The sequence below is a fragment of the Wyeomyia smithii genome, chromosome 2, assembly GCF_029784165.1.
Source record: "Wyeomyia smithii strain HCP4-BCI-WySm-NY-G18 chromosome 2, ASM2978416v1, whole genome shotgun sequence".
NCBI classification, from domain to species: Eukaryota; Metazoa; Arthropoda; class Insecta; order Diptera; family Culicidae; genus Wyeomyia; species Wyeomyia smithii.
The window spans coordinates 56,388,953-56,408,232 of NC_073695.1; the positions used below are offsets into that span (position 1 = coordinate 56,388,953).

Below are 19,280 nucleotides of genomic sequence, written 5' to 3' on the forward strand. Positions count from 1 at the left end.
CAAAATGTAACTGTATGTTTCAAAAAGCGATCGTTCAAGGACCGGCGAATTTTATAACGAAAATTTTAAAAAAAAAAGATGAAGGAAATCGGTTCAGTACTTTTCCCGCAATCAGAATCACGGCAAAGTCATTTTCCAGAAAAAACTATTCCGAGATAATCGCGTGTAAAGTTTCAAGTTTAGCTTATGCGGCCGTGGCGAGGCGCGTTGCAAATCGCTCTAACTTTCTTCCTATTGCTCAGATCTTTATGAAAATTTGTGGAAATGTTCTCAAGATGTTGTTTTTGAAGATAATGTAATAAAAATTTTTCCGGTTTTTTGAAAACTAAAAAGGTATATAACCCCTTAAAAAATCCATATTGGGTGGTATTTGGTCATTTTCGTCTTTTTTACAGTCACCGGAAGTCGCCATCTTACAACTCATAATGTTGCTTGATGTCGATTTGTGACTTCAGTGCATCATAACAATTCCGGAAATACCCATATTGGGTGGTATTTGGCCATTTGCCGCTGTTTTTCAGAAACCGGAAGTTGCCATCATGGATTTTAAAATGGCATTTGGAGACAATTTCTGAACTCTGAGCGTCCTTCTGGTTAAATAAACACCCATATTGGGTGGTATTTGGTCATTCTCGGCTGTTTTCTAGACACCGGAAGTCGCCATCTTACAATTTAAAATGTTGTCTGATGTCGATTTGTGGTTTCAGTGCATCATCACGATTTCAAAAATACCCATATTGGGTGGTATTTGGTCATATGCCGCTGTCACCATCTTGGATTCCAAAATAATATTTGGAGATATTTTCCGGATAGAAACCGGAAGTTTCCAACTTAAATTTAACAATGGCGTCTGGAGTCGAACATTTCTCTTGCTCTCAAGAACTTCAACATATCAAATTTGATTCCATTTACTTGATTATTTCTCAAGATGTGCAGAAATTTGTGTGGGACCCCTCTCTTCAGAAATAGGAGGGGTGTCGGAACATTTTGGACATGTTTGTTACCCCTAAAAATATTCACCTGCCGAATTTGGTTCCATTTATTCGGTTAGTTCTCGAGATGTGCAGAAATTTGTGTGGAACCCCTCCCTTCAGAAAAAGGAGGGGTGTCGAACCATTTTGGACATATTTGTAACCTCTGAAAACATTTACATGCCAAATTTGGTTTTATTAGGTTGATTGGTTCTCGAGCTGTGCAAAATTTGTGTTTCTTTTGTATGGGACCCCTCCCTTATAGAAGAGGGAGGGGTGTCAAACCATTATGGATATATTTGTTACCCCTAAAAACATCCACCTGCTATATTTGGTTCCATTTACTTGGTTAGTTCTTGAGATGTGCAAAAATTTATGTTTCATTTGTATGGAACCCCTCCCTTCCAGAAAAGGGAAGGGTGTTGAACCAATATGGACATATTTGCTAGTCCTGTGCGCCGCCACGCCGCGCAGCCGCCGCCAACACTTTCATGTACGCCGCCGCCGCGATGATTTTGAGTCGGCGCGCCGCCGAGGAAATTTTTATCGCGTCGATAGTCATTTCTCTGCTGGTTGTTAAGTTGTTTGTTTACTTGATTCCTACCCATTCTTATTTCGTTTAAGACATCCTGTCAACCCGGATGAACATATTTTTATTCATTTATGTTAAATTAAAAAACCGAACATGAGAGTGTAACACGCAATATTTTAGAAGTGGTAATTAATGTCACGCCGGTACACGCCGCCGCCGCCGATAAATACCAACGGCGTCACGCCGGCGCGTCGATCGCCGCCGAGGTGAAATGTCTCCTACGCCGCCGCCGCCGATGATATGGTCGGCGCACAGGTCTAATATTTGCTATCCCTAAGAACATCCACATGCCAAATTCGGTTCCATTTGCTTGGTTAGTTTTCGAGATGTACATGAATTTGTGTTTCTTTTGTATGGGACCCCTCTTTTCCAGAAGAGGGAGGGGTCTAGAACTATCTTAGTCACCTTTCTCGGCCCCTAAAACCCCTATATACAAAACTTCACGCCGATCGGTTCAGTAGTTTCCAAGCCTATATGGATCAGACAGACAGACAGATAGAGCTGCATTTTTATATGTTTAGACAAGGAAGGATCAATGGGGGAGAGTTGATTTTTTAGCCCTTAAATGCCCGACGGAATACCCGGGTACCCACAAATTGTAACTCTGACAATTTTCATCCGATTTCGATACTTTTAGCACCAAAAGGTTCACTAACTTCTCTACTTCGAAATGAGACTCAGCGGTGCCTCGAAGGAATTTTCTCAGTACCGGAAATCCGGTTTTTGGGGAATTAGTTCCGAAACTTTGGAATTTTATGAACATTTGAACAAAATATTGGTTCAAAGTTCATAAAATTACTTCCACAGGCCATATTTATGGTTCTTAGTCTTGAAGTGATAAGCCCTTAGCATGGTTCTTCCGAAAAACACTCCACCGGGGCTTCTAGTGGCCATAGAAACAATTAAAATTCACATACCATCTAATATGGGTATTTTGTTTATTTGTTTATTGTTTCTCGTCTTCGAATAAAAATCGTACAGACTAATCATAGCTTATTCTAATTTCTAATTCTATTTTTAAAAGCCGTTTTCGTCATACCCAGTTCATGGAGGTCACTGACATCGTTATATGCTTTCAGACATGCATTATATGCACTATCACGTCCGTAACTAGTTCTTCGGAAAGGTAAATTAATCGTGGGATAACTTCGGAGGGCTCGCGGGGGTACATTAAAATTGATGTGTCTTAACAGTTCTGGACAGTCAATAACATTTTCTATTATGTCGAAAATAAACGTTCTCTGCAGCTTGATTCGACGGGCTGCGAGAGTTTCTAAATTAAGAAGCATGCAACGCGCGGTGTAGTCAGGTAAATTCACCGGATCATTCCACGGTAGTTGGCGTAAAGCATACCGAATGAACTGCTTTTGTATCCGCTCTAATTTCACGGCGTGCGCTAGTTGGTATGGTGCCCAGACTTGAACTGCATACTCAAGAATGCTCCGAACCAATGCACAGAAGAGGGTTTTTAGAGTGTATACATCAGTGAAATGGCGCGACTGCCTTCGAATGAGTCCGAGCACTGCAAACGCTTTGGCTGCAATGATTGAGACATGATCATGAAATCGGAGTTTAGAGTCTATTGTGACTCCTAGATCGCGAACAGAAGTGACCCGCTCCAGGACGTTACCATCGATGTAATATGTATGGTTTACAGAGTCAGAGCGTCTTGTGAATGAGACAATTTTGCACTTCGCTGCGTTCATTTTCATGCCATTTTGTGAACACCATAGCGAAAGTTCGTTGATGTCGTCTTGCAAAGCCAGACAGTCCAGAGGTGCCGATACTACTCTATAGAATTTGAGGTCATCAGCAAACATCTGCTTCTGGGACTTCAGTCTAGTGCATATGTCGTTTACAAACAAGACAAATATAAGCGGACCCAGTACGCTTCCCTGTGGGACACCAGACGTGAGGACGAACTCTTTGGAACACACGGAGTTCACGCAGACTGAGGCTTTACGGGTAGTGAGGTATGAGTGTAGCCATTCGGTGATGTGCTCTGGAAACCCCATACGTTTAAGTTTTTCGATGGCATAATCGTGTGGTACAATATCAAAAGCCTTAGAGAAATCGACATAGACAGCATCGACTTGTTTTCTGTTCTCAATTTCAGGAAATAGTGCGTTTGTATAACACATCAGGTTGGAGGTTGTGGACCTTTGTTGCACAAACCCGTGTTGGTATTCTGATATAAGCGGTCGTGCTACTCTATATAGCACGACATGAACTAGCGACTCGAATATCTTCGCAAGTGAGCATAGTATTGATATGCCACGATAATTGTTGACGTGGTGAATATTGCCAGTTTTGAGAATCGGTACAATGCGTGCAGTTTTCCAGACCGTTGGGAAGACCTTCGAAGAGAGCGATAAGTTGAAGAGGCATGAAACAGGATGAGCCAGTGATGCTGCGCAATTTTTGAGAAGTAGAGGCGGAAGCCCGTCCGCCCCAGCGCCTTTTGTGGTGTCGACATTTTCCAGTGCTTTTCGAACCTCTCCAATCGAAAACCTTATTTCTGGTAGACTTATGTCATACGAATTTACACTCTGGAAGCATTCGGGACGTATCGCAGGGGACGATGTACTATAGACACTTTGGAAGAAGTCGGAAAATAATTTTCAGAACCGGAATGATATCTAGAGACCGTAAAACGACCCCCGACGCCATTTTGCATTCTAAAATGGCGAATTCCGATATCTGGGAAAGAACCAAAATTGACCAAATACCATCGAAGAGACCGATAATCAACTCCAGACGCCATTTTAAAATTTGAGATGGCAACTTCCGGTTTCCGGGAAATAAACCAAAAACCACCTCATATGAGTAGTTTCAGAATTGGGACGATGTCCGGATACCTGAGAAAGATCACAGAGGTAATTTTTAATTCCAAAATGGCGACTACCGGTTTCTGGAAGAGAACCATAATCGGCCAAATATTATCGAATATGAGTATTGATTTCTTCGCTGCGTGTCGCAGTTATATATGCAAAGAACAACATAGATTTTTTCGAGGTCGTTCGGTGGAAACCAATCTCGTGAAATTCGTATCATTTTGTATTAACAATATTGGCTCTAAATCTCAAGTTGATACAGTGTATACTGACTTGAAAGCCGCGTTTGACACGGTCAATTATTCCATTCTCTTATCCAAGTTAGAGAAACTTGGCTGCACTGTGTTATTTTCCATAATTATTAACGATGCGGCACTGCTGCTCAATTCCGGAGGAAAAATGTGTTTTGCTGACGACTTGAAAATATTCTCAGTCGCAGGTGCAATGAGGACTGCAAGGAGTTGCAAAACTTATTAAACTTGTTCAGTGACTGATGCTTTCGAAACAGCTTGTTTTTGAGTATTGAGAAATGCTATGTTATTAGCTACCATCGTACAAGAAATGCTGTGTCCTACGATATCGTGATGGCTGGTATAAAACTAAAAAGAGTTGAACAAGTGAAAGATCTTGGTGTAATACTGGATGAAAAACTCTCGTTCAAACCCCAATTCACTGCTACTATTGACAAAGCAAATCGTCAGCTCGGTTTTATTTTTAAAATCGCTCGTGAATTTGCGGACCCGCTCTGCTTTAAAGCGCTGTACTGTGCCCTTGTTCGTTCAACGTTGGAATTCGCCAGTATTGTTTGGTGGACATATCAAGCAGTTTGGATAAACAGACTAGAAAGTGTCCAACGTAAATTTGTTCGGTATGCTTTGCGGAATCTTGCTTGGAATGATCAACTGAATTTGCCTCCTCACGAAGACCGCTGCCGCCTGTTGGGCATAAAAACTCTGGATCAACGCCATCGAGTGTCACAAGCCGTATTTGTCTGCAAGTTGGTAACTGCTGAACTTGATGCTCCTGACCTTTTAGCAGAAATCGGGTTCTATGCACCATCCAGAACGCTACGACCCAGAGTTATGCTAGAGGTGGGATTGCAATCAACACAGTACGCTGCAAACTCTCCAATCACATCTAAGATTCGCCAATTCAACGAATTCAGCGAATTGTTCGATTTTGATGAATCTTCATTCGTGTATCGCCGTAGATTACTTTCTAATAATTTGTTTTAATCATTCAGCTTTTTACGCGAGGGATACGTGCCGCGTAAAAAAAACCGCATAAATTCCGGAATCCGTGTAAAAAACCGCGTAAATTCCGGAATCCGCGTAAAAAAGAACCGCGTAAATTCCGGAATCCGCGTAAAAAAACCGCGTAAAAAGCGACCTTAGTGTATTGTTATTTTTTAGTTTTTATTATGTGTTGTATACTATAAGATGGTGAGAGTTTTTGTGCACATTCGAGGAAGGTCCTTGCGACCACCTCAAGTGAGCTTTTCCTCACTCAGCATTGATGGAGACCGGTCTGATGATAAACAAATGAATAAATAAATAGAAATAGAAATTTCCGAAATGGGGATGATGCCCAGAGACCGGAAATCAACTCTAGACGCCATTTGGAAATTTGCGATGGTGACTTCCGGTTTTTGGGAAAAGAAATATCACTTTATATGAGTACTTTCAGAGTTGAAATGGTGTCTAGATACCCGAAAACGACCCTAGCGACCATTTTGAACATCAAAATGGCGACTCCCGGTTTCTAGGAGCGATGAAAAATGGTCGAACACCACTCAAGATAGGTATTTCCGGAATCGGGATGTTATCCGTGACCTCCAAACGACACAAGATGAACCGGAAGTCTCCACCTTTAATTTAAAAATGGCGTGTAAAGATTATACGAGACCGGATTCGCCGGAATCCCGCCCAATCTGCACGGAAGCTGGCCAGGAACCTTAAAACGAATCGAGAATCAATCCGCCTGCTTCTGCGCAAGGATTTAAGACTTACACCGTACAAAAAACAGGTGGTTCATGGGGTTACCAAAGCTACAAAGAACAAGAGGTACCAGCGGTCGCGGGAGTTGCTCGGTTGGCGCGCAGATGACGAGATTATTTTTTCGGACTAGAAGCTGTTCGTTTTGGAGCAAACAGTCAATCGCCAAAATGATCGAGTTTGGAGTGTGAGCCTCCAGCAAGCTCCTGCGGACAAGCTGAACGTTTCCCGGTTCCAAAATAAGACGTCAGTGATGGTTTGGGGAGCCATTTGCAAGAGAGGTTAACTGCCTCTTATTTTTATCGATAAAGGGGTCAAAATCAACGCAGCGTACTACCTGGACACGGTTTAGAATAAAAATGTTCTGCCTCAAGCTGGACTATTGTTTGAGGACGATTACTACTACTTCCAGCAAGATGACGCCCCATCCCACACCGCAAAAGTTGTTCAGGTGTGGTGTGAGGAAAACTTGACCGATTTCATTTCGAAGAATGAATGGCCTCCGTCGTCTCCGGATCTGAATACACTGGATTATTTCGTATGGGGATACATGATGGCGAAGCTGAACGACTATAAAATAACAAATTTGGAGCAATTCAAGCGAGTTATCACGAAAATCTGGGACGAGATGCCGATGGAGCACGTGAGCACCGCTTGCGACGACTTTCTGAAGCTGGTTCGATCAGAGAAAGGTGTAATTCCGAGATATCGTCTGTGAAGTATCTTTATGAGTTACTGAATAAAGCTATGAAAGCCAGATTCAGATTTTCTTCTTATTCTTTGAAATATTGAGATTTTCCTGTGTGACCGGACTTTTTTGTCACCCTGTAGTCATTTTTGGTTCATTTCTTAAAACCCAAAGTTGACATTTTTTAATTCAAAATGACCTCTGGGGTCGTTTTCAGGTCTCTGGATATCATTTTAGTTCCGAAACTACTCATATGAGGAGGAATCTGGTCAATTTTAGCTGTTTTCCAAAAACCGGAAGTCGCCATCTTGAATTTCAAAATGGCGTCTAGAGTTGATTTTGGGTCTCTGGGCCTAATCCCAATTCCGGAAACTCATTTTTAGAAACCGGAAGTCGTCATTCTGATGTTCAAAATGGCCAACAAGGTCGTTTGCAGGTCTCTGGACATCATCCCGTCATCTAGTCAGGTCCAAGAAAAAAAACTTCATCTAAATGCAATGATGATTTATTGTGTTATTTATAACTTTTGCATGTCACACTAGCAAGTCTTCAAACGTTCACAGTCCGGTATGCTTTTTAATCCAGCTAACGAACGACGTAACGCGAGCAAACGCACCCGGGAAGCCGCGTTCACATCCAGTTGCATGTCCAAAACTGACAACTCCAACCAGAACACGTTCGTTTTCCAGTACTAACGGTCCACCAGAATCTCCGTTGCAAGGTGACTGCTTGTCGTCTCCCTGGGCGCACAGCGTGGTCTTCTTCACTACCAACGGGTTGTAGGTCTTCGTACACTGGCTGTTGCTAATCACCTTCAGAGGAGCATACTGCAATTTTTCGGCTACTTCTCCACCATTCTTCTGCAGTCCCCAGCCACTGACAACTACCTTTTGATCCGTATAACTGTCGGTACCCGTGGGTAATTTCACCGGTTGAACTCGATCGTTCAATTCCACTGGCTTGGGAAGTTTCACAACGGCGACATCATTGGTGGCGAACAGTGGATTGAACTTCTCATGTCGAACGTATTCCGTAGCAGTCACTACGACACGACCGTCATTTTCGGTATCATTCAGGTCTACGGCACCTAGCGTAACCTCGAATGATGTGGCACCCTGTGTGCAGTGACCTGCCGTTAAAACCCACTGGTCACTAAGCAAGCTTCCTCCGCATAAGGCCCGCCCCTGCGGAAGTTGAACCTTCAGGAGTACTTGGTACGGAAACTGGCCTACAGCAGCAGGTTGTCCATTAACAACACGAGCGTCCTTCTCGGTGGGAAAAGCGGAAACCGCAACCGCGAATAAAAGCGCAACTAGACTGAATCGAATCATTGTATGGAGATGACTATGCTTTGGTGAAATCCATCTATTACTTTTATACTACTTCGAATACAGTTGAAGTGTAGCTTCCGTGAAAAGGGTTGAACAAATAATTTATCAATCTTATCGATTAGACTGATAAGTGTGCAAGAAGATCTGTATAATATGCCGTCTTAATCTTATTTGTTGCTTTAACAAAGAAAACACTCAATACTCGAGACAAGAAATCCCCTACTTCAAACAAGAAGAGCCGCTAATCGGCACAGTGACACGCGAATTGACAGTGTTTTGTCGTCAATGAACTTTAAGACGCGTTATGTTACTAGAACGGAAACGTCCCAGTCTGTGATATTATAATAAAGGGTTGAGGATCAACCATACAAAAAATGAATTACCAAATCAACGAGAGATAGGTTATTTGTGGCATTTGAAGGCTCTTATGTAATACAGTTGTTTTATGTGCTTTTCTGAAGCTTGCCATCTTTTATTATTGCTTTTTTTATACAACTTCTACAAATATTAAAACAAAAAAAAACGACTCATTTATTGTGTAGAAGCAAATTAGAACCAACCTATAATTAGGGTAGAAATATGTACTAACTACGAGAAGTGTCTGTCGAACGCGAAAAACTACAGTAATCGATAGTAGTAGCAGAACAATAATGTTGCAATGGAAGGTTTATCATTTAAATTTCATTCATGTCTGCGCTTTTTGAATATATATCACTGGAGCAACACTTAATGGATCCGTCAAACAAACAACCCAGCGTGAGTTGCGATAATCAGAACGCAGAGGGGAGCGCTGAGCTTGAATAAAATGTTGAAAATTCGGCGTACCTTCGACAGTCTAATATTCAATTTGTACCCCGTAAAGTCGGTTGAAAAAAGATGCAGAAAACGGTGTACTTTTTCTTGTTGGCGTCATTTCTGATGACGATTACATCCGCAGACGATGAAACACGCGTCGTTAACGGTAAAGATGCTGAACTTGGCCAGTTTCCATACCAAGCCTTGGTGCTCATTCGTCTGGCCAATGGGAAAGGGGCGCTATGTGGAGGAAGTTTACTGAGCGCTGAGTGGGTACTTACAGCCGGACACTGTGTACAGGGTGCGGAATCATTCGAAGTTACCCTGGGAGCGGTTGAACTGAAGAACAACACTAACGATAGCGGTCGTTTGACGCTGTCATCAACCGAGTTCATTCGCCACGAAGACTATCAGGCTGGATCGGCTACCAACGATGTAGCGGTTATTAAGCTACCTTCAAAAGTAACTTTTACGGATCGAATCCAACCGGTGAAATTGCCAACAGGAAAAGACAGTTATGCTCAACAGCACGTTCTAGTAAGTGGGTTTGGCCAACAGAAGGACAACGGTGGAGTAGCACAGAAGCTTCAGTACGCTCCGTTGACTGTGATCAGCAACACTGAATGCATGCTGGTGTATGGACCGGCGGCGATCAAAACAAGCAACGTCTGTGCTCGGGGAGTGAATCGAGAATCGGCATGCCACGGGGATTCCGGCGGTCCACTCGTGCTGGAGCAAGATCGCACCCTGGTAGGAGTTGTGAGTTTCGGTACTCTATGGGGTTGTGAAAGGGGACTACCGGTGGTGTATGCACGTGTCACGGAATTTAGGGATTGGATAAAGGAAAAGACAAACGTTTAATTCAATTTAAACACGATTGAGTCACATATTTGAAGATTTCTCTCTGAGCTGATCGATATTGTATGAGTTGTGTCTATTTGAAAAATGGATGATACTAAATGTTTCTAATCATGGGTTGGATACACTAAGGCCCAAGTCAACTGTAGCTTTTCATTAATATCAATATCACAAGTCCTCATAGACAAGATTTTCAATTGTATCTGAACAGTTTATACAATTCCTGTCAAATTTATGTAACTTTATAAAATATTTTAGTTGCGATTCGCGCGAACTTTTGGGTTCGATGCACTTTTGCGCAAACTCTTGATGAAACTTTTGTTATTTGCTGCCGACTTTAGCCCGAATTGCCCTTGAAATGTCATTGCACAGTGGTACGAGAGCTCAAAAACGTGAACTTAATTTATTTGCTCTCCAAATAATGGTTTCATTGACATACTATCTTCCGAAGATATTGAGTACAGTAAGTTTCCGTTTTTGGCAACAAAATTTTAAATTTAAGTTGCCAAAACCGGAACCGTGCCAAAAACGGAAACCTTTTTTGCCATTAATATATTCAATTTGAGTCTTCAAAATTATTATGAAAGTTTATTTATTTATGTGATTCAATAGGTTTTTAACAAAATCCGTCGTATATAGCGTACAGTAATAACAAATTCCAAATCACATCACTTGTACAACAACGTCTGTGCGGTCAAACTCTCTGTTCCATTTAAAAGCGAGTGGGGAGAAACGACGGCTGGTTTTAGATTGCCAGACCTGTTATCTACGACAGTGCGTTGTTTACAGTTGAAGTCAAATACGCTCAAGTCGCTTTCAACGCGGGGGATACCGTGTAAATTCCGGAACCCGCGTAAAAACACCGCGTAAATAAAAGGAATCCGCGTAGAAAAAAACGCGCATATTCGGGAAGCCACGTAAAAAACCGCGTAAAAAGCGACCTTAGTGTACACGGTAAATTTCAATTACCCATTAATGAGAGAAATTTCGCCCATTTTTTGAAAGAGTTGCACGACTTTTTATTGAGTGAATATTTTACCCATTTGATGAGTAACAGCTACCAATAAGTCTTTTGATGAATTTTTAATTAAATTTCAAAATTTTAATTTAGCTCTTTGTGATATACAGGGACAGTCAAAATAAGAGGAAAAGCAAAATTTTGATGAAATTTGAAATGCTGTAGCTTTGCCAAATATTATTCGATTTTAATAATTCGAACACCATTGAACTGGAAAACTTTTGAAGTTTCATTTACAAATATGGCCTAGGTCACCCGATGTAGGAAATATTTCTGAGTTCCGGTTGGCATGTCAAACCTGTTAATTTTTGAAATAATTTGGTAATAGATTACCTGATGAAAATAGTTATTTACATCATTGGCATAGATGACAAAACCATTTCTGAAGCAAATGGTTCATCAAGATCCGAAATTGGCCAAGAACTCATTGGGAAATGGTTATTTTTCATCCGGAAGTCCTCAGAGGAACCTGTAGTAGGAGTCATATTCATTTTTGCATCAGCGTGTGACACCTCTATTTGCAGGAATTTTCATCAGGAATCATCCAAAAGATATATTTTTCCATACAGACTGCGTTGGCCACTACCGGAACGATCCGTATGCCCCGTTTGTAGTGGAACATTGACATTTTCGCATCAAATAGAGCGTGCGACACCTCTATCTTCAGGGTTTTTCATTAGGAATCTTCCAAACGACATTTTTCTGAATATAGGCTGCATTGGCCACTTTCGGAACAACCTAGATGAAACCGCAGTGGAAGAATTTACATTTTTGCATCAAATTCATTATATTCAAAAACGCAAATGCCCCTACTCCCAGTTCTTTCAAAGTATCCGAATCGTTATTCCTGATAAAAAATCATGAAGACAGGATTAGAATTAGAGTTCCGGTAGTGGCCAATGCAGTTTGTATTCATAAATATGTCTTTTGAGTGATTCCTGACGATAAATGCTAAAGATAGAGGTGTCGCATGCTATGTTTTGATGTAGAAATGTAATTTCTCCCACTAGAGTTCCTCTGGGGCATTTAGGTTGTTCCGGAAGTTGCCAATAAAGCCTATATTCAAAACTATGTCCTTTGAAAGATTCCTGATGAAAAATCCTTGAGATAGAGGTGTCACACGCTATATTTGATGCAAAAATGTAAATGTTTCCTACTACAGGTTCCTCTGAGGACTTCCGGATGAAAAATAGCCATTTCTTGACTGATTCCGGATCTTGATGAACTATTCGCTTCAGAAATGGTTTTGTCATCTATGCCAATGATGCAAATAACTATTTTTATCAGGTAACCCATTACCAAATTCATCCAAAAATTAGCAGGTTTGACATGCCTACCGGAACTAAAGAATATTTAATACATCCAGTGACCTAGGTCACATAATGAAACTTTAGAAGTTTTCCAGTTCAATGGTGTTCGAATTATTGAAATCGAATAATGTGTGGCAAAGCTACAGCATTTCAAATTTCATCAAAATCTTACCCATCCTACTTATTTTTAAATCCCCTGTATCATTCTAGGGAAACTGCATTTAATCACGCTGAACAAATCCGTAAATAAACGTGCAACCAACTTAATCGACCATTTATTATTTGGCTGAAACTTTGCCTAGACGTTTTTATAGGCGAAGGATGCCTTTTTGTGCCTATTTGTTTAATTTTTTGGAACACAACTAATTTTTGAGAAGCTATTGGAAAATGCCGTTTTGGATAGATATTAGTGATTACAAATATTTTAAAGGTTACAAAAAAAAATTTTTTTTTTGAGTATTTTTAATTCGGGAAGACAAAATTATTATGCCGAAGACGTCATACAGATCAAACAAACCGTTTTGGCCCTAAAAATATTTGTAACTATGTACTATAAAATGTTGCCAAAAACGGAACCCTTTTGTTGCCAAAATCGGAGTGTGCCAAAAACGGAGCATGCCAAAAACGGAACATGCCAAAAACGGAAACCTACTGTACTAAAGGAGACAAACGATCAAAGTGATTTCGTAGAGTGATTATAATAATATTTCATTCTATGCAGGTTTCGTCTGCTAGTTTTTGCTATTTAGTGTTCTTGGTGTGTACAAAAAATGATGCTTTTTTAACATTTTTTGGCAATAACTTGGTTTGTGTGGAAGCTATCTGTTTTGTGTCTTCTACAAAGTTGTGTGTTTTAATGATATACAAATATATGACGAACATTGTTACCTCCTAAATGTTACAGTTTTTTGTATATTCGAGAAAAACTAATTTTAAAAACAAGTCTAATAAGAGACGTTATATATCCAAAACAAGAAGAGTTAGAAGAAAAGTGTCTTCAACAAAGTTTTTTGTAATAACTTTATCTATAACTTTGCTCAAGACACCATTTCTCTAAAACGTAAGGCTAAAAAGTTAGATTTCGCAGCGCCACTAGCGGTTGAGTTTCGAACTAAAACTTTTTGTCATAATTTGAGCCTTTTTATATACAGTAGGTTTCCGGTTTTGGCATGTTCCGTTTTTGGCATGCTCCGTTTTTGGCACACTCCGATTTTGGCAACAAAAGGGTTTCGTTTTTGGCAACATTTTATAGTACATAGTTAAAAATATTTTTAGGGCCAAAACGGTTTGTTAGATCTGTATGACGTCTTCGGCATAATAATTTTGTCTTCCCGAATTAAAAATACTCAAAAAAAATTTTTTTTTGTAACCTTAAAAATATTTGTAATCACTAATATCTTTCCAAAACGGCATTTTCCAATAGCTTCTCAAAAATTAGTTGTGTTCCAAAAAATTAAACAAATAGGCACAAAAAGGCATCCTTTGCCTATGAAAACGTCTATGCAAAGTTTAGCCAAATAAAAAATGGTCGATTAAGTTGGTTGCGCGTTTATTTATGGATTTGTTCAGCGTGACTAAATGCAGTTTCCCTAGAATGATACAGGGGATTTAAAAATAAGTAGGATAGGCAAGATTTTGATGAAATTTGAAATGCTGTAGCTTTGCCACACATTATTCGATTTCAATAATTCGAACACCATTGAACTGGAAAACTTCTAAAGTTTCATTATGTGACCTAGGTCACTGGATGTATTAAATATTCTTGAGTTCCGGTATGCATGTCAAACCTGCTAATTTTTGGATGAATTTGGTAATGGGTTACCTGATGAAAATAGTTACTTGCATCATTGGCATAGATGACAAAACCATTTCTGAAGCGAATAGTTCATCAAGATCCGGAATCGGTCAAGAAATGGCTATTTTTCATCCGGAAGTCCTCAGAGGAACCTGTAGTAGGAAACATTTACATTTTTGCATTAAATATAGCGTGTGACACCTCTATCTCAAGGATTTTTCATCAGGAATCTTTCAAAGGACATAGTTTTTAATATAGGCTTTATTGGCCACTTCCGGAACAACCTAAATGCCCCAGAGGAACTCTAGTGGGAGAAATTACATTTCTACATCAAAACATAGCATGCGACACCTCTATCTTTAGCATTTATCGTCAGGAAACACTCAAAAGACATATTTATGAATACAAACTGCATTGGCCACTACCGAAACTCTAATTCTAATCCTGCCTTCATGATTTTTTATCAGGAATAACGATCCGGATACTTTGAAAGAACTGGGAGTAGGGGCATTTGCGTTTTTGAATATAATGAATTTGATGCAAAAATGTAAATTCTCCCACTGCGGTTTCATCTAGGTTGTTCCGAAAGTGGCCAATGCAGCCTATATTCAGAAAAATGTCGTTTGGAAGATTCCTAATGAAAAACCCTGAAGATAGAGGTGTCGCACGCTCTATTTGATGCAAAAATGTCAATGTTCCACTACAAACGGGGCATACGGATCGTTCCGGTAGTGGCCAACGCAGTCTGTATGGAAAAATATATCTTTTGGATGATTCCTGATGAAAATTCCTGCAAATAGAGGTGTCACACGCTGATGCAAAAATGAATATGACTCCTACTACAGGTTCCTCTGAGGACTTCCGGATGAAAAATAACCATTTCCCAATGAGTTCTTGGCCAATTTCGGATCTTGATGAACCATTTGCTTCAGAAATGGTTTTGTCATCTATGCCAATGATGCAAATAACTATTTTCATCAGGTAATCTATTACCAAATTATTTCAAAAATTAACCGGTTAGACATGCCAACCGGAACTCAGAAATATTTCCTACATCGGGTGACCTAGGCCATATTTGTAAATGAAACTTCAAAAGTTTTCCAGTTCAATGGTGTTCGAATTATTTAAATCGAATAATATTTGGCAAAGCTACAGCATTTCAAATTTCATAAAAATTTTGCTTTCCTCTTATTTTGACTGTCCCTGTATATCACAAAGAGCTAAATTTAAATTTTGAAATTTAATTAAAAACTCGTCAAAAGGCTTATTGGTAGCTGTTACTCATCAAATGGGTAAAATATTTACTCAATAAAAAGTCGTGCAACTCTTTCAAAAATGGGCGAAATTTCTCTCATTAATGGGTAATTGAAATTTACCGTGTACACTAAGGTCGCTTTTTACGCGGTTTTTTACGTGGCTTCCCGAATATGCGCGTTTTTTTTCTACGCGGATTCCTTTTATTTACGCGGTGTTTTTACGCGGGTTCCGGAATTTACGCGTTTTTTTTACACGGATTCCGAACTACACGGCTCTCTTTTACGTGGTATGTATCCCCCGCGTTGAAAGGACTTTAGCGTATTTGACTTCAACTGTAAACAACGCACTGTCGTAGATAACAGGTCTGGCAATCTAAAACCAGCCGTCGTTTCTACCCCGTTGCTTTCAAATGGAACAGAGAGTTTGACGTCACAGACGTTGTTGTACAAGTGATGTGATTTGGAATTTGTTATCACTGTACGCTATATACGACGGATTTTGTTAAAAACCTATTGAATCACATAAATAAATAAATTTTTATAATAATTTTGAAGACTCAAATTGAATATATTAATGGCGAAAAAGGTTTCCGTTTTTTGCACGGTTCCGGTTTTGGCAACTAAAATTTAAAATTTTGTTGCCAAAAACGGAAACTTACTGTATCTGCATTGCCTGATATGAAATTCAAAAAGACAGTTCATAGTGCAATTGCAGGGCGAATATGTCATAAACTTGAACTAGTAATAGCATTGGACAATTTCACGCAAAGAATCGATCTCACTGTATCGATATTTTTTTAGTACTGTGAATCTAGTAGGCATTTCCTAGTCCCTATTGGCCCATTGGCTATCCGAGGAGGCACATAAAAGCCGGAACAAAGTCATCAAGAGGTATGGTGAACTTGCTGAAATATTTGAAAACGAAAAATAATTATTACCTTCAGAGATACAGATTAGACCACACCAAAATGTATTCTAGAACAGCTTTGAATATTGGTTTACTACACCGTTTTCTGGAATCAACAGATCCAGTTATTAGCAGTTTGCGAGACAAGCCACCTAATGAGCTTTGCGGTGATGCAAAATACAGGCTAGATGTTTATTAGGAGGATAATGCTAATTCTGATGATGATTTTTCATCTTTATATTTTTTATACATTTATTTTAGCAAAATTAAAACATAAAAATATAATTTAATTACTAGAACAATGTAATAGATGATACAACACTTTTAATTAGGAAAAAGTATGCAGTGATCAGTAACCTGGCCAACGTTTGACGTGTATTGTCATCGAAAACGTTGAGTAAGGCTGTTTTTAAAACAAAACTTAGGCAATGAAGATACTGAAAAGGACAAACGATCAAAGTGATTTCGTAGAGTGATTCTGATAATATTTCATTCTATGCAGGTTTCGTCTGCTAGTTTTTGCTATTTAGTGCTCTTGGTGTGTACAAAAGTTGATGCTTTTTTAACATTTTTTGGCAATAACTCGATCTGTGTGGAAGCTATCTATTTTGTGTCTTCTACAAAAATGTGTGTTTCAATGATATACAAATATATGTTGAACATTATTACCTTCTAAATGTTACAGTTTTTTGTATATTCAAGAAAAACTAATTTTAAAAACAAGTCTAATAAGAGACGTTATATATCCAAAACAAGAAGAGTTAAAAGAAAAGTGTCTTCGACAAAGTTTTTTGTAATAACTATATCTATTTGTAATAACTTTATCTATAACTGAAGACACCATTTCTCTAAAACGTAAGGCTAAAAAGTTAGATTTTGCAGTGCCACTAGCGGTTGAGTTTCGAACTAAATTTTTTTGTCATGATTTGAGCCTTTTTATATACTAGATATCTTCGGAAGATAGTATGTCAATAAAACCATTATTTGGAGAGCAAATGAATTAAGTTCACGTTTTTAAGCTCTCGTACCACTGTGCATTGATCGCATCGCAAGTAATATTATCGATGGTTATTATTGATTTTGTTCAGTATTTAAAAAATTTGGTGGTTAGTTCAGTTGACTTATATGTAGTCAGAGCTTGCTTAAATCAAGAATCAAAATATATCTTGTGTACAATATTGTACTTGTGTAGAAGTTGACACTTGTATCGAAGTGGCACTTGTATGGCATTACTAACTGGCTACCCTATCCTGCAGAGTGATAAGCCAAGTGGTACATAAACTTCTGAAAAATATTACGAGAATTTTTCAATTTTTTTTTCGTAGTCTGACAATTAGATGTTTTGGGAAAAAATCTCAAATGCGAACCTTTACTCCACATACGGGTCAAAAGCTCGCACTAGAGAATTCATCATTCGTGAGTATCTTGGTAATGGCTGTTCGTTGTGGTTCTTTGAGAACATCTAGATTTTGAAAACTTTCGAGTGAAGAAGAATGAACTCAATTTTTCTAAGCTGGAAGCTATAATCGTGTTATGCTACGAGTAGTAATGACTTGTAAAGTATGTAATACGAATTGAAGTTATCTTTCTTCAACCAGGCTCAACAAAAATCTGTCCTTTCGATGTCGTACTTTACTCGTCTCGCTTTGGGATTCCATCCGTGCCTCTGCCCTGCTATTTCGAGCATTTCTGGTGTTTATTACTTCCAGATAATACATATATGGTATTCCCTGTACAAAAACAGCGTAGCACGAACATTTTTAACACATTCTTGTTCCGCACTACTCTACGCTCAATTTACCTTAACACATCAGTTAAGAAAGATCAGGGAAGAGCGACAGACCCTCCCCCAGCTCCTCAAAATCTTGACATTAGTGCAGAGTTTTAGTGATTTGGTTCAATGACCAGTCCTTTTTCCATACATTTTTGAAAAATTATCCTAGTCCTAGTCATTCATTCTAATAAACAAACTATTTTTTGCTTCTAGAATTTTGAAAGGCTTGTTTTCCGCTAAGTCATATCCTGGTTAGTTCTGGCTACTTCTTTGCCCGATATAGGAGTTATTAGCAACCCAGAACCCGTAAATCGACTTCAAACGTCATCCGAGTTCCAAATTGACCACTTCCGATATTTGGGATACAGCGTGAAACAGAAAAATACCATTCAGTATAAGTAGGGACAGTGGTAAATCGTGATTTCACGAAAGCAGGAAATTCTGCGAAATTCAACATCGGCCACTTATTGCTGATTTCATCTGAAACGCGAATTACAGACAACTTGCAAGCAAAATGCAGATAACGTTCACGCCAGATTAATCGTATACCAGTCAACTAGAGCGAACGCGACAGGATGCCTTCGTTAATCGTATCTATACAGTCTATCGCGTTCACTCTCGTATGCTGGTATACGATAAATCTGACGTACAAGTTGTTTGCATTTTGCTTGTTAGTTGTCTGTAATTCGCGTTTCAGCGGAGATTTGAAATACAAGATCTCGCGAAATGCCGCAAAATTGATTAAAAACCGCAACATTCTATGTTAATCATTTGATTCTATTAGCCTGGATTGACATTTCTTCGAGCGGTTCGTCTGCTGGATCCATTTTAAGTGTAGGTTTTGGCGATTATTGACCCGCATAATGAAATTTCAGAATGTGCAGCATGTTCCAAAAGAACTACGAAAAAATCTGATTTATTTGTTTCTAGTAATATATTGTTTAAAAATTTTGCGTGCGATGCGTCTTGACGATAAGTGATTGGAATGGCAGTTTCGATAGTAACTATCATAAACCACAATTTTGCAAAAAGGCGTGAGGGTTGTAAAGTTTGAAAATAACAAATAAAACTTTCAAGAAAACGTAAAAAGAGACGCCAACTTTATAGAATTATTGAGGGAGCAAAATGATAGGTGCCCCTCGGGGAAAAAATGGAAA

The 19,280-nt window shown here is 39.2% G+C and overlaps 2 protein-coding genes across 2 annotated transcripts; one reads left to right on the forward strand and one right to left on the reverse strand.

The window, feature by feature from the left end:
* Nucleotides 1–7,568: 7,568 nt before the first annotated feature.
* Nucleotides 7,569–8,421, reverse strand: LOC129722469 (collagenase-like). Its single transcript, XM_055675918.1, has one exon. The coding sequence runs from the start codon at nt 8,408–8,410 to the stop codon at nt 7,637–7,639; it is 774 nt and encodes a 257-aa protein (XP_055531893.1). The 5' UTR covers nt 8,411–8,421; the 3' UTR covers nt 7,569–7,636.
* An 835-nt stretch (nt 8,422–9,256) lies between these two features.
* LOC129722795 (collagenase-like) lies at nt 9,257–10,113 on the forward strand. Its single transcript, XM_055676552.1, has one exon. The coding sequence runs from the start codon at nt 9,287–9,289 to the stop codon at nt 10,064–10,066; it is 780 nt and encodes a 259-aa protein (XP_055532527.1). The 5' UTR covers nt 9,257–9,286; the 3' UTR covers nt 10,067–10,113.
* The last annotated feature ends 9,167 nt before the right edge of the window (nt 10,114–19,280 follow it).